Consider the following 14,491-nt stretch of genomic DNA (forward strand, 5'->3'; position numbering starts at 1 on the left):
TTTTTATCTCTGCACATCTGATAGGCAAGACACATTTTAGATTGAAGGTTTTGTGGGTGAGTTGCTGTCCTTGTCCCTCCACTGGGAGCCAGTCTGGCTACAGGAACTGGCCACTTCATTCTCCATACCCAGACGGCTCAGAGTCTCAGCTAGGTGCCGAGGAGCGTAGGAGCTTCTCTCATGATACAGCTCGTGTAGATCCCATTCATGTGTAAGCCAAAGGGAATTCTTAAACTAAGTCAGTCCTTCTGAATTCAGAGGTTTGCATGGAAGGATCTGTTTCTATGGTTGCTGTGACTTCTAGCTGAGAAATGAGAAATGAATCAGCTTGTCCTGGTGCAGTACCATCGATCCTGTTGAAGACCTGAGATCCCAGGCCCTCAGAAAGATAATTTGTTCCTCACAGACATTGCAGTAGGTAGCAAGAAGAGAAGGACAGAGCTTGCTCTCTGAAATGCATCTTCCACAAGAGAGATGAGGTTAGGTTAGTTGTTGTCTGGCAGTTGAGGCCTTACGAGCATCCTGATATTAGGAAAGTCTAACTTTAAGCGAGGGATGCTGACAAAGTGTTCATCTGTCAGTCCCATGGGGAATACGTCATTATGACCTGGGAATGTTTTGGAAATGTGTTCTAGGGAGACTGACATCTTTTTCTAACTTTCTAAAAGGTGTGCAGTCTGCAGGAGGAAAGATATAGTTGTCATTGCAAGTGGCCCACTGTACAAACATCATGGAAGAGTTTGGAACAAAGTAGCTGCTAAACCCTTTCAAATGTTTTGGACATTTTAGATGCCCAGGAACACTTTAGTATCTCCTTGTAATTTCTAGATGTTATGATTTCTTGGGGGAAACGATTTTTAATGGGCGTTGGTATCTATTATAGTGTTGATGTGTGCTGACAAGGAAGTCTTGTGTTTGCTTTGTAAAATCCAACGTTCTCTTTGAAATTGGGGCTCAGTACAAATTTTAAATGAAAATAAAATCTTAAGGGTTATCAGTGAACTAATTTCTATGTCAGAGTTAGGTTTTAAAACCTGCCCTCTGCATCCTCCAGTAGGTTAGAGCAGTATGTGGACTTAAGCTACTGAGTAGGGATTCTTAGGGCTACAGTTCTGTGTGTTAGCAACAGCATTGAATTTTAGATGTATAGATTGTAAAGTGTGGTATATGCCATGTGGGTATGTACCATGGATTGAACCAGGACATTATTATATAGTTAGATTTTTAAAAAACATCCTATACAATATTTTTCAAGTTTGTGTTCATAACTAAAGAAAAATGTGGAGCAAGAGAATGCCAGATTACAAGAAATATTTTATTAGGAAAGTTCTTTTTATGGCAGATATACTGTGCCTTCTAAATCTGGCCTAAAGTCACCACGTTTTGTTTGTTTGTTGAGACAGAGTCTTCTCTGACAGCAAGATTGGCATGGAGTTCGCATAGATCCACCGGCCTCTGTGTCTGAGTGATGGGATCAAAGGTGTGTGGCACCACACTCAGATGAGCTGCCTCTTAGAAGGTGGTTTTTGGCAATGTCTTTGTTTTTGGTTATTACTGTCCAAGTACAGTTCTTATTTACCTCTAACAGACATCATTGTAATAATTCCTTCCTGTTTCCTTCCCTTTAGTCACTCCAGGTGAAGTAAATTTTACTATTTAAACTATGGTATTTAACAAGCTCCTGCAATACCACCACCTCTGCCCACTCAGCCTTTCTCCTCTGGTCCCTGAAAGTCCCCTTTAATAAATTCTTCATAAAACATAAACAATGTTCCTTCCTGGTCTTGAGTGTTTCCTAAGTCCCTAAAACTTTTTTGCTCTTTTGAAATAGTGTCTTATATTTTTTAATTTTAAAATAGTATACATTATTCATGGATTAATTCCAATTATCTTTCTTGTGGTGGTCTGATAAATTTCAGCGTGGATTTATTAATGTGTATGCTGCAAGGTTCCATGAGTTTATAGCAGATTTGCTGCTTTGTCATAAAATAGCTTATTTATGTTCATGTCTGACTAAATTGTAAATATCTTCCGGTGTGCCTTTTCTCCTAGTGTATGAAAGTCACGTCCACAGTTATGGATCACACAGGCGGAGACATTAGGAACGTCATAGAGCAATGTTACAGTTTCATCTGTGTGAATGTAAGTAGTAAACAGAATTGGTTGGAGTCATTGGAGACCTGAGCAAACAATGTCAGAGAATGGACCCTGCTCAGCCCTTGTGCAACAGAAGATTTTGACAGATTTAGTTGCGCTAATCACTGTCTGGTTTAAAATTGTATTTTTTTACCATTTCAAATAGAAAAACATTATTTTGTGAACCCAATTCCTATAATGAGATGCAAGTATTGCTTTCATCAACAGTAATTTTAATTTTCCATCAGTAAAGTAGATACATAATTTCAACTCAGGATATAGCACAAATCTTAATATGCATAAAATTTAGGTATCCTTTAAAGTGGTTTAATGTTAATTTGGATAAATATGTTGAATATCATGTACAGTTCATCTCCCTGTGAGTCAACTTCTCTTCTGTAAGAGCCTCCTTTCACTTTCTCTTATCTTCTTGTCTTTGAGGTTGTGTCCTCTGATAGTCAAGAAACCAGGAAGTTACTTCGTATCCTCGAAGAGAGCAGCCTTTCTCTTCTCTATCCTGTAGTTGTTGTTTTGGTAAGTGAGTAAATATGTCTCTTCTCTCATTGAGCCTCTGCTTCCTTCTTGATAACCTAATGTTTATTTCCTTGAAAAAGATTGCATTCAATTGAGAGTGTCCACTAGCATGCAGAAGACTTCAAAGATCTTAGATTGATATTTCTGATGACTTGTGCCTTTGTGGCTGTGGTCACGTGGCTCAAAGATATTGGAAAACTAGTTGATTCCACTAGCAATCAATTTATTTATCCTAACCAAAATATAAAGCTATGTGGCCAAGCTGACTTGTTGTTAAGCTAATGTCTAAGAACTATATTTAGGGTGTTTATCAGCACAATAGAAGCAAAAGGAGAAATCCAAAGGCTTAAAGAATGTAAGAAAGAAGTAATAGAAAACTCTCTTGGCCTAAGAATACGTAGATAGAGTGAGTGGTTGAAGAGAGTATGTAGAAGAATGGCCTGGGCATATTTGGAGACAACACACATACACACACACACACACACACACACACACACACACACACATTTTCAATGACTGAAAGAATATGTTGACTTAAGAATTCACTGAGGAAAAAGATCAGAGTCCATGCTGGCCTAACTAGCTAAGAAATGGGGCCTGAAATCTGTAACACTTTTTATCCTGTGGAGAGGGCGTCCAGACTGTCTCAGAAATACCTAGTTCTGTAAATTCAAGCCTATTGTGTAGTCTGGGAGCTTAATTCTTGTTAGGTAATTGGTAACATAGGTAAGATTTTAACATAAAACAAAGACAAACTTTGTATTAAACAAAACTCTAATGTGATCAATGACAGAACAAGCAAGTTGGGTAGAGTGGGATTTAGTTCATTCCCTGGCCAAGTGTATTTGATTATGTGCCCTAAAGATAGGTTCTAAGGTGCAGCTAGTATGGAAAGCCATCACGTGATTTCCTGAGCAACAGGGTGTCATTGAGTGTTTTAGAAGGTTATGGAGTCAACTCAATGGTGGAACACTGCAGTGCTTTGAGGGTGGAAGGACATATTTGAAGTCCTAGATTGAGCCCTCCATCCCATGTTTCTTTGTATATAGATCTTCATTTTATCTTCACAGGTGAGATGCCAAGTCTCACCTATTCAGTCTAGTAAGACGAAGACACCGATGTCTTTGTTCCTTTCTTAAGATGCTTAACCTTGAGCTCCATTTTCCTGAGTGCAGAACTGAAGCTAATACCAGGTTGTGTAGATTAGCACGAATCAATGCAGAAAGCTAACTTGCTAACTCCTGCCCTGCATTGGGCCCTTAGCAAGCCTGCAGTGCTGACTTGTCCTGTGGTACTTGTCTGACTTCGATTCTTTCCACTCTGGATACGATGGGTCAAAGTTCACTTCTACTACTTGTACCTGTTTCCAAGCTTTGATCACATTTTCCATCTTTGTCCTGGCTACTTCCATTGGAATGCTTGTCTCTTCAGATGCAGTATCTCAGCTCTCTCATGGTATCTCTATGCTAACAGCTTCCAAGTCACAGGCACAGAGGTGTTGCCCTATGAATGAAAGTTTAGTTAATTATTCACCAAGTTAGTAGAAGTATAGGAATAATATGATTGTAAAATTCAATAAAATGACTTTAAGTCTAGATAAGCTATACTTTAAACTTTAAATGAAGACTGTGTATACATGTAGTGTGGTTGTTTATAATATGTATATAAATGAATATGTATATAAGCATATACACATTTTGTTTAACAGGAAAGACTTTATGTATTAAAAGCCTTTGAAGCCAATCTTCCACTTTGCTTCCTTCTAAGTTAACTTGCTGGGGAACCAACACAAAAATGAGCTTTTGTTTTGGTTTTTAATAAGGCTTTACGTTAAATGACTCTAAACTCTGAGACCAGACCAGAAGGTACCTGGCCATTTCTGCATGCAGATGCTTTTACTCATCACAATAGGTTCTAAAATTATAACTTACACATGGGACCAATGTGGTTCAATGGATATAAAATCCAACAAGGTTTCACCAAGCCGAGGCATGTCTTATAGTCACTGTACTGCCAGGAACGACCATTAACTCTTAACCTTCAGAAAGTGCAGTGATTACAAGGCTGGAAGCTCCACCCCTTCTGGTCATACTGCAAATGCTTACAGGACTGTTTAGCGCTAGATGAGACGTTATAAGGGCTATCAACCTCCAATTTGATTCTACTTGAGAAAGTTGTCATCTACGTGCTGTTGAGGTCAAATATTTATACAAAAAGGAGTCAGGAGGTCAACTAAGCTAGGGCATTTGACCAAAGCATTAGTGGATAAATTTTTAAAAATTATTTTCATTAATTAAATAATGACATGTTCAGTGTGTGAGTATGCATGTGTCAGTGTGTGTGGGTGCACAGGCACAAATGTACATGCGCATGTGCATGTAGGTTAGAGGCTAACTTATGGAAGTGGATTATCTCTGCCCCCATATTCTGGGGTTTGAACTCCTGTCATGTTTGGTGCCTTCCTCTACTGAGCTTAAGAGGTAATTGTTGGCATTGGGATTAGTAATGAGGAAACTCACATTTTCTCATATTGTCAATGAGATACAGAATAATTCTTTGAAATTTCTTGGTTTCTGTCATCAAAGGGACAATAAAATTTTGAGTTGATAATATTTAGGAAATTACTGACTGACTGAAAGGAACAAAAATTATGTTCCTGATTTCTTGATAGAGTCTATTGGATTTTATTTTAGATTTTGTGCAAGTCTTTATTATTTAATTAATAAAACCCTCAGAAAACGTTAGGATATCTTTAATGCTGGAGATTTTTATTATTTAGGATAAACTGGTGTGGGTAAGCAGTCTCTACTCTAAGATTCAGCTGAAGTAGGGGACAAAATTTCCACATAATGACATGGGAAGAATAAAGTATTTTGGAAAAAGTTAAGAAACTTAAGAAAATAAATTTGTTGTTTTCTTTTTAAAAACTTGCTTTTTCCATAATCTTTTAGATGTAATCTTGCGGATATTGTGTAATAACACATTATGACAGGCTTCATTTCAAGTGGTCATTTTTCTAAATGTGTAAGTTTAGTTTTTTTTATTAAACCTTTGATGTTCAAAATACTGTCTGGAATCATCTATTTGGTCATCATTTTTTCCCTTTTACTTGGTTTTATATTGACCTTCTTTGACAAACTCTAGTGTTGATAACGGCATTGTTTAAGGAATAAGCTTGTAAATAAATTAGATCATTATATTTTTTATTCTTTGAGAACTTCATTTGCTGTACTTTGACCACCCTCTCATAATCTCATCCCTTCCTACCCAAATTTAAGATTAAGTTTTTTCTTCTTTCTCCACCAAGTTCAATTCCTGTTGCCCAACTAGTCTCAGGATGGGGGCCAACTCTACTGTGGTCACAACATTGAAGCAACTGACTGTCCCTTGTGTAGTTATTATCAAATGCTAATATCTTTTCAGCCAGCAGTGGGATCAAGAGTTCCCCCACCCCCACCCTACTATGCTGGAATCAAGTATTACTTTTATCAACCTAAAATCTTCATTTTGGTATATTTAACTATGTATTTTTACACTAAGCCAGATAGTGTTGGTAATACTGGCTAGGTGATTAAAACAGATATTTGTACTAAAAGTAGAAAAAGATTATTGAGGAGAATAATTCACAGTGCTATGTTTTCATGAATTTGTGTGCATGTTGGATGCTGCTCATTGTTCCATACAGTCTTTTTTAAATGACCTTTAGAAAGACACCGTCTCTTACTACTACAAAAATAAGTTTGTCTCTCAAAAGGAAAATATTTTCTATTTGGAAGAAAATACTCTATTATACATGAGTACATGTAAAAGTTCACCATTTAGGTTGTGCAGCCAGAAAAGTCATAAATACATGTTAAAATTAAATGCTTTCTTTCTCAAAACATTAAGTAAGAATACATTTGACTTTCCTTTTGGGGTGTGATTTTTTTTGTTTTTTAATATACATTGTACACAACAACATCATATTTCAAATGATATTTTCATATAACTACATAATTGTGCATTCACTCCACTTCTGCTCTGACCCTTCTCTTTCTCCCCACACCTCCCCTCTCCTATTAGTTTGTCTCTTAGGAGCTAGTGCTTCTGCTCTCAGTTTCTAAATACCTCCATAATTTTATATATCTGTATAAAATCTAGGATCCACAGAGGAGAGAAAACATAATATTTGCCTTTCTGAGACTTATTTAATCTTTTAGATACTTCTGAGCAGTCCTTCCCTGTGTCTATATTTGAAGCACTTCCATGGCTTTCCCTCTGACTGGTACAGCACTTCACATCTCATGGAAAGATCTCTGATGGATTTGTAATTGGGCTTTGTTCACAGTGAGATGGAGGTCGAGGTGTATTATTGATGTGTACATATCCATATTTCCAGAATTGTTATTCATGAAGATTTTTCCAATGGTTGTTGTTGTTGTTGTTGTTGTTGTATATCTTCATCAAAAATTAGGAATATTTGGTTGGGAGTATGTGAATTTACTTCTGGGTTCTCCATTTGACCGCACTAATCTGTGTGTCTATCAACATTGCTTTCATTATTATCACTATAATGTGTCTCTAAGCCAGGACTGGTAATTATATCCAGCATGGTTCTTTCTGCTTAGAAAGGCTGTAGCTATTTGATCTTTTATGCATTCTTATGAATTTCAGGATTTTTTCCAGTTTCATAAACAATGCTACTGTTATTGTCAAATACAGTTTTAATTTTGCCAATACATAACATTGGGAGAGCTTTCCAAATCTTATAGTGTCTTCTTCAGCATTTTTTCTTCTGGGTTTAAATTTTTTATTGTAGAGGTCTTTCACTTCCTTAGGTTTATTCCAAGGTATTATTTTTCAAGCTCTCATGATCAGAATTGTTTTCCTCATTTCTTTCTCAGCGTGTTTATTATTGCTATATAAGAAATCTACTGGAATTTGAATGCTCTTGATGTATCCTGCTCCTGTTGAAAGTGGTCATTAGTTCTAAGGGTTACCTGTTAGAATCTTTCATGTCTCCTGTGTACCCACCAGATTATGCCGTCTTGCTCATTTGTATGCCTTTTTTTTTTCTAGTCTTAATTCTTTGCCTAAAACCTTGAACATTCTCGAATAAAAATAGAGAAAGTCTGCTTCTGAATTTTTTGGTAGAAATTCTTTGAGTTTGTCTCACTTAGCCTACTGTTGACTGTAAGTTTGTTATTGTTTATAGCATTTTATCATATTAAGTTACATTCATTCTATTCTTCATTTCTTAAGAGCTTTTACAATAAAAGGATGTTGGACCTTGTCTAAACCATACTCATGTGATTTCTATTCTTAAGTCAGTTTATGTGATTAAAATTATTAATTTGTAGATATTGAAGTGTCTTATATCACTGGGTTGAAGTTAATTTCAGAGAGTTGAGTGATCTTTTTGATATGTTTCAATTTGATTTACAACTATTTTTTTTTGAGAATTTTGCATTTGTGTTTATCAGGGAAACTGTCATACCAGTTTTTTTTTGTTATGTTTTCTTATCTGATTTTGATAGCAGTAATATTGGCTTTATAAAATTGGTTGTGTTGCTTTCTTTTCTATTGTATGAAGTGTTTTTTTATTTTGTTTTGTTTTTTATGTTGCCTGCTACTACTCAGTCTAGCCTACAAAGTATTTAAAGTTGTTTTCTGAGTTAATCACAGTTGTTCTTTGTGCCTTCTTATACTATATGACATAAATTCATCACAACTTACAGTGGGTTTATTATACATTCTGAGAAGGTCATATTTTAATGAAAATATATTTAGCATTCCATATCCTGCACAGCACTGTAGCTGAGCAACATATACTGTGGAGTATGTAGGATGTTTTCCCTGATAAGAGTTTCTACTGGTTGGACACAGACACCAACTACATTGTGTAGTATTATGAGGCTATCCTTGCATTCATCAAGGAGAAAATCAAAAATCAATGTTTGATTTCTATCAAATGCAGACTGCTGCCACACCATTGTGGAACAGAAATATTCAAAGTGAAAAGTCTCAGTCAGGATCATGTGCATTTGGCTTTCTTTGTCAGATTGTTTTTTGCTAGAGGATCCTCTGAAAGTTCGTTCAGCGTCCTTAAAACAAAAGCTATGGATGTAGGGCACATCCCATTCTTTTTTTCTTTTCTTATTTTGTTGTGTTCATGACTTCAACGATAACGTATGTTCACAAATATATTATTTGAAAATATCAAAAATGAGTTTATAAAGTGTAAATCAGATATTAAATTACTCAAGGAATAATTGGCTTAAATGAAGCAAGACTCAAAGGGCCTACCTCTGTGAACTGAGGCCATGGGCAGAGACTTAGGATCAAGAGCTAATGATTTTTCCTGGGAAATGGGGAAAAGTGATTTTAAAACGAAGATGCAGTACTACTAATATCTGTATTCTAGACTAGATTATATAAAAATGATCTTGTAAAATCCTCACAATTCATATACTGTATCTGAAAAGCTTCAAAGAATTTTACCATACTTGGCTGTATTTCCACAGAACATCCATTAAATAATGGCAGCATATGGTTTAAAGCTTCATTCTTCAGTATGTAGGAATGAATCACCCAAGCACCAAACAGATGTCTAGGTGTTCAATTGTGGAAAAGCAGGAAACACATTCATAGATGTTTACATTTGAGAGTTAGAGCAAATTCTTAAATATTACTTAGTGAAATCATGTTTCCATTTCTTTGATAGAAAAATAATTTTACTCTAGTTACCTGTCACACAACTCCGCTTTTCTCTGACAGCACCCATAGTTTATTGGTGCTATCAGAAATGGGAAGCTTTGGGAATTTACCCTTACAAAAAATATAAACGATCAAGTGGAATTTTAGTGTTCTAAGAACATAATTATAGCTTCAAAGGCATTAAACGTTTAGTTTTTGTTAGGCGGAAGTAGCTTATAGATATACAAGATCAGAATATGTGATCTTTAAAATAGTTCAGAATGTTTAGTATTGAACATGTCAGCAAATAAAATAATTTTTAAAAGTCCGGAAAACCATCAGCCGTTGACACTTGATACTTTACATGTGAGGAAACTGTCCCAACGGAGTAAATTGTTTCCAGAAGGTTCCTCAGCCCACAGTGGCAACACCAGGAGCAGAATCAATCCAGTGTGCTGCTCAGTATACACTTGTAACTTTGATGCTTTCATGAACGTGTTAAATAATGGAAAAAGATTAAAAATATACATATATACACATAGATGTATCCAATGTTCCTGACTAATAAAGAACAAATGTCAATTGGAAAATGGAGGCAGGGACTTCTTTTAAGTATAATGGCTTCTTATTTTAGCTTCAGTCTTGAGGGCTTTTCTGGATTTAAGTTCTAAAATTCCACAGTCTTGTTAAATCTCCCTGTAGATCCTAGATATGAATCCTTTACTTTGTCCTGTTTTGACTTTTCACCTTTTACTCATCTGCTTATTTAGGGCATTTATGTTGCTAACCCTGTCACTCCTAGTCTGAAGTGATGCATTTTTCGAGGTATAAATTCATAGCAAGCAAAGGTGGGTGCCTTACCTCTCAGTGTTTCTATCCTGGTGTTTACTTCACAGTTCCTTTGCTTCAGGTTTCTACATGACTTGTTCTTGTTTGCAGTGTCTGTTGCAGCTTGGGAGTCAGCCACTGGCTAGCCCTGGGGTAGCTACAGTCCTGGTACCACTACGCTCTCAGTTGTATTGCCTTTGTAGCCCCGTGAACACTTCTGCATTTTTTTCTGAAAGATTTCCTTTGTATTGCATTTTAAGTATTTATGCTTTTTCACTTCAGTTTATTGTCTTTCTCTTTCCTGCCTGCATACCACCTCAGCAGAAATGGAATTACATGTGCAAGTTTTACAAATTTTTGTCTTGTACTAATACAGTAAGTCTCAGGTATTTCCTGCCTAAGTCAATAATAAAACTAAGATAAATACTGGTTAAAGAATACTTTTGGAGCCTTTACAACTGTGGCAATAAAGGAATTAATTTCTAACACAAAGATGAGGAAGGCTGACATCATTCCTGTGAGGGGTGTTGAATAGCGAACTGGCTGTGTTGCTATAATTTGAGATCTTTGCTTATGGCTAAATGGTGAACGGAAAGCTCATGTTGTGGAGTAGAAAGTGGCAAAGATTAACTGTGATGAACATATAACTGATGAAGTACACAGAAATGATTCTCATAGAAACACCTTCCTCCTGTTAATCCCATTAAAGGATAGGGCTATTTGTTTGTGGATACAATAGTGTCCTAATGAAATCTGCAAATAGAATGGAATCTAGAGGACATTTTTCTAATCTGTAAAATATATTTTTCCTAATTAAGCATGGATTTAGAACCTGCTAATTATTTCCCCAGTTTCAATAGGCTACTCAGCTTGGTTCAGTGAGCAAAACCATTTGCATTTTTTTTTTTTTTTTTGCCATTGTGATCCTAGTTAATCAGTTTGAAAATTGACATGTGAAACACATGAGGCCAAAGTAATAAAATGGGACTGCTTTGTTAAGGAGCTTATATTGATGTTAGCCCTAGGAGGAACTGGATGACTGACTTTGTCATTCATTAAAATAAATCCACTTGGTTCAGTGGAAGAATCGTATTTAACATGTTAACTATTACCATGCTATGTAGGAAGCTTATCAAACAGGTTTATTTGACTTATAGCCGCTCTCTAGATTGCTGATCTCATAATTGATAATTTAGGCTAAAACTACCAGGGGACTGAGGACAGATATTGTGTGTAATACGTTTTCCCAAGTAACTATTCTCTACGTGAGTAGAGATATTGCTATGGTAATGAGTGCTCAGACTGTAGAGGTACTCAGAACTCTGTAACATTCACTTTTTTGTAAATGCTCTTTCACTCTTAATAAATATATGTGTGACATAAAAATATGCTCAAGAGTTTCTCTACCTTGATATTTTTGTGCTACTATCTTCTATTGAAATAATGAAATGAGGTTTAATAAAACCCTACCTTAGGTGGGTTATTTTTGCAAAACTACTATACCTTTTAAATACTATTACATTTATGTATTATACTTATATAATAATAAATAAATATAGTTTAAACAATATAAAAATGTGGAACCTGAACTGGGATGCATTATTTAATTGCATGTATTATTTGAATTAATTTATGTTTGGTTGAGAAAGTTAATGTATCCTCAGGTGACTAACCTGGTAAGGATTTTGGATCTGGAGTTAATGTTCCAGGTAATAGGACCAGCTTCAGCACACTTTAACCAGTCCAGGTTGATTAGTGTCCATGACCTTCAGTTCAGACCTTCATCCATAATAAAATATTATGCCCTTTATGCATCTGAGATTTTCCTTTTAAAACATTTTGTATTTCTAAATAACATGTTGTAAAACTACTTCACATTGTAATACTCTCCAGTGTATATATTTCAAATGTAAAGTAGTTTGTCAGTGTACCAGCTATGTTAAAATATGAATCAGGCACAATGGCATGCCTATTTTTGTTGTTGTCTCTTCTTTTTCTTTTTCTTTCTATTATCTTCCCTTTTTCTTGTTCCTTTCCTTTCTTTTCCCCCCTTCTTATTTTTCAAGACAGGGTTTCTCTGTGTAGCCCTGGCTGTTCAAGAACTCACCTTATAGATCAGATTGGCCTCAAACTCACGGATATCTGAACACCTCTGCCATCCAAGGGCTGGCATGAAAGGTGTGCACCCCATGCACATTTCCAGCCACTTTTGAGATCCAGAAGCCTTCTTTTGAGTTCTTCTTCTTCTGTGTTTGACATTCTTTCTTTTTTCAAATATTATCCCCTTTTCTAGTTCCCCCTCCAATAATCCCCTATCCCCTCTCCTCTCCCCCTACTCCCCAACCCACCCACTCCCATTCTTGGTCCTAGCATTCCCCTCTATTGGGACATAGAGCCTTCACAGGACCAAGGGCCTCTCCTCCTCTGCACAAATATGTGTTTGACATTCTTATCTTCTCGTTTTCACAGTGTGGTTTTTATATGCTAATACTAGATCTCTCCTTTGGACTTTTATTTTATTTATTTTCTTTTAAATATTTATTTATTTATTTATGTGAGTACTCTGTAGCTGTCTTCAGACACTCCAGAAGAGGGAGTCAGATCTCATTACAGATGGTTGTGAGCCACCATGTGGTTGCTAGGATTTGAACTCAGGACCTTCAGAAGAACAGTCAGCACTCTTAATGGCTGAGCCATCTCTCTAGCCCCTCTAGACTTTTAATTGCCTTCCTCTGCCTCTGTATTGAAAACAGTTGTAAAATAAGTCATTTCTTCTAACAGGCTCTTCTTTTATGCCTGTCTTGTGCCTCAGTTTTGAGAATGTCTTGCAAATCTGTGTAAATTATAGGTAAAATCTAGTAGTCACGTCCAGTAAACTTTTCTCTTTAGTACATAATTAACTTTTTGATGCTATAGATTCATATAGTATTTAACAAACATCTGTGTGATAAACATTTTAAAGTGCTTGCATTTTGCTTTATAAAGTTATTCCTTTTATTTATATTTATTATTACGTATTTTTCTCAATTACATTTCCAATGCTATCCCAAAAGTCCGCCATACCCTCCCCACCACTTCCCTACCCACCCATTCCCATTTTTTTTTTTTTTTGGCCCTGACATTCCCCTGTACTGGAGCATATAAAGTTTGCAAGTCCAATGGGCCTCTCTTTCCAGTGATGGCCAACTAGGCCATCTTTCGATACATAAGCAGCTAGAGACAAGAGCTCCGGGGTACTGGTTAGTTCATCATGTTGTTCCCCCTATAGGGTTGCAGATCCCTTTAACTCCTTGGGCACATTCTCTAGCTTCTCCATTGGGAGCCCTTGGATCCCTCCAATAGCTGACTGTGCTCATCCACTTCTGTGTTTGCTAGGCCCCGGCATAGTCTCACAAGAGACAGCTATATCTGGGTCCTTTCAGCAAAATCTTGCTAGTGTATGCAATGGTGCCAGCGTTTGGAAGCTGATTATGAGATGGATCCCTGGATATGGCAGTCTCTAGATGGTCCATCCTTTCATCACACCTCGAAACTTTGTCTCTGTAACTCCTTCCATAGGTGTTTTGTTCACAATTCTAAGAAGGAGCATAGTGTCCACACTTTGGTCTTCATTCTTCTTGAGTTTCATGCGTTTAGCAAATTGTATCTTATATCTTGGGTATCCTAAGTTTTGGGCTAATATCCACTTATCAGTGAATACATATTGTGTAAGTTCCTTTGTGATTGTGTTACCTCACTCAAGATGATGCCCTCCAGGTCCATCCATTTGGCTAGGAATTTCATAAATTCATTCTTTTTAATAGCTGAGTAGTACTCCATTGTGTAAATTACCATAATTTCTGTATCCATTCCTCTGTTGAGGGGCATCTGGGTTCTTTCCAACTTCTGGCTATTATAAATAAGGCTGCTATGAACATAGTGGAGCATGTGTCCTTCTTACGGGTTGGGACATCTTCTGGATATATGTCCAGGAGAGGTATTGCTGGATCCTCCGGCAGTACTATGTCCAATTTTCTGAGGAACCGCCAGACTGATTTCCAGAGTGGTTGTACAAGCTTGCAATCCCACCAACAATGGAGGAATGTTCCTCTTTCTCCACATCCTCGCCAGCATCTGCTGTCACCTGAATTTTTGATCTTAGCCATTCTGACTGGTGTGAGGTGGAATCTCAGGGTTGTTTTGATTTGCATTTCCCTGATGATTAAGGATGTTGAACATTTTTTCAGGTGCTTCTCTGCCATTCGGTATTCCTTAGGTGAGAATTCTTTGTTCAGTTCTGAGCCCCATTTTTAATGGGATTATTTTACTTTCTGGAGTC

At 36.6% G+C, this 14,491-nt stretch overlaps 1 protein-coding gene across 2 annotated transcripts in view; it reads left to right on the forward strand.

Moving 5' to 3' along the window:
* Crppa (CDP-L-ribitol pyrophosphorylase A) overlaps nucleotides 1-14,491 on the forward strand; it is a 321,431-nt gene that overhangs the window by 143,856 nt on the left and 163,084 nt on the right. For both annotated transcript variants that reach the window (XM_021179106.2, XM_021179109.3), the window contains exons 7-8: nucleotides 2,053-2,142; nucleotides 2,578-2,670. In XM_021179106.2, coding sequence (XP_021034765.1) covers nucleotides 2,053-2,142; nucleotides 2,578-2,670 — 183 coding nt within the window. The remainder of the gene's footprint in view (nucleotides 1-2,052; nucleotides 2,143-2,577; nucleotides 2,671-14,491) is intronic.

The sequence above is a fragment of the Mus caroli genome, unplaced genomic scaffold (genome assembly GCF_978045245.1).
Source record: "Mus caroli unplaced genomic scaffold, Mus_caroli_1 scaffold_14, whole genome shotgun sequence".
Lineage (NCBI taxonomy): Eukaryota > Metazoa > Chordata > Mammalia > Rodentia > Muridae > Mus > Mus caroli.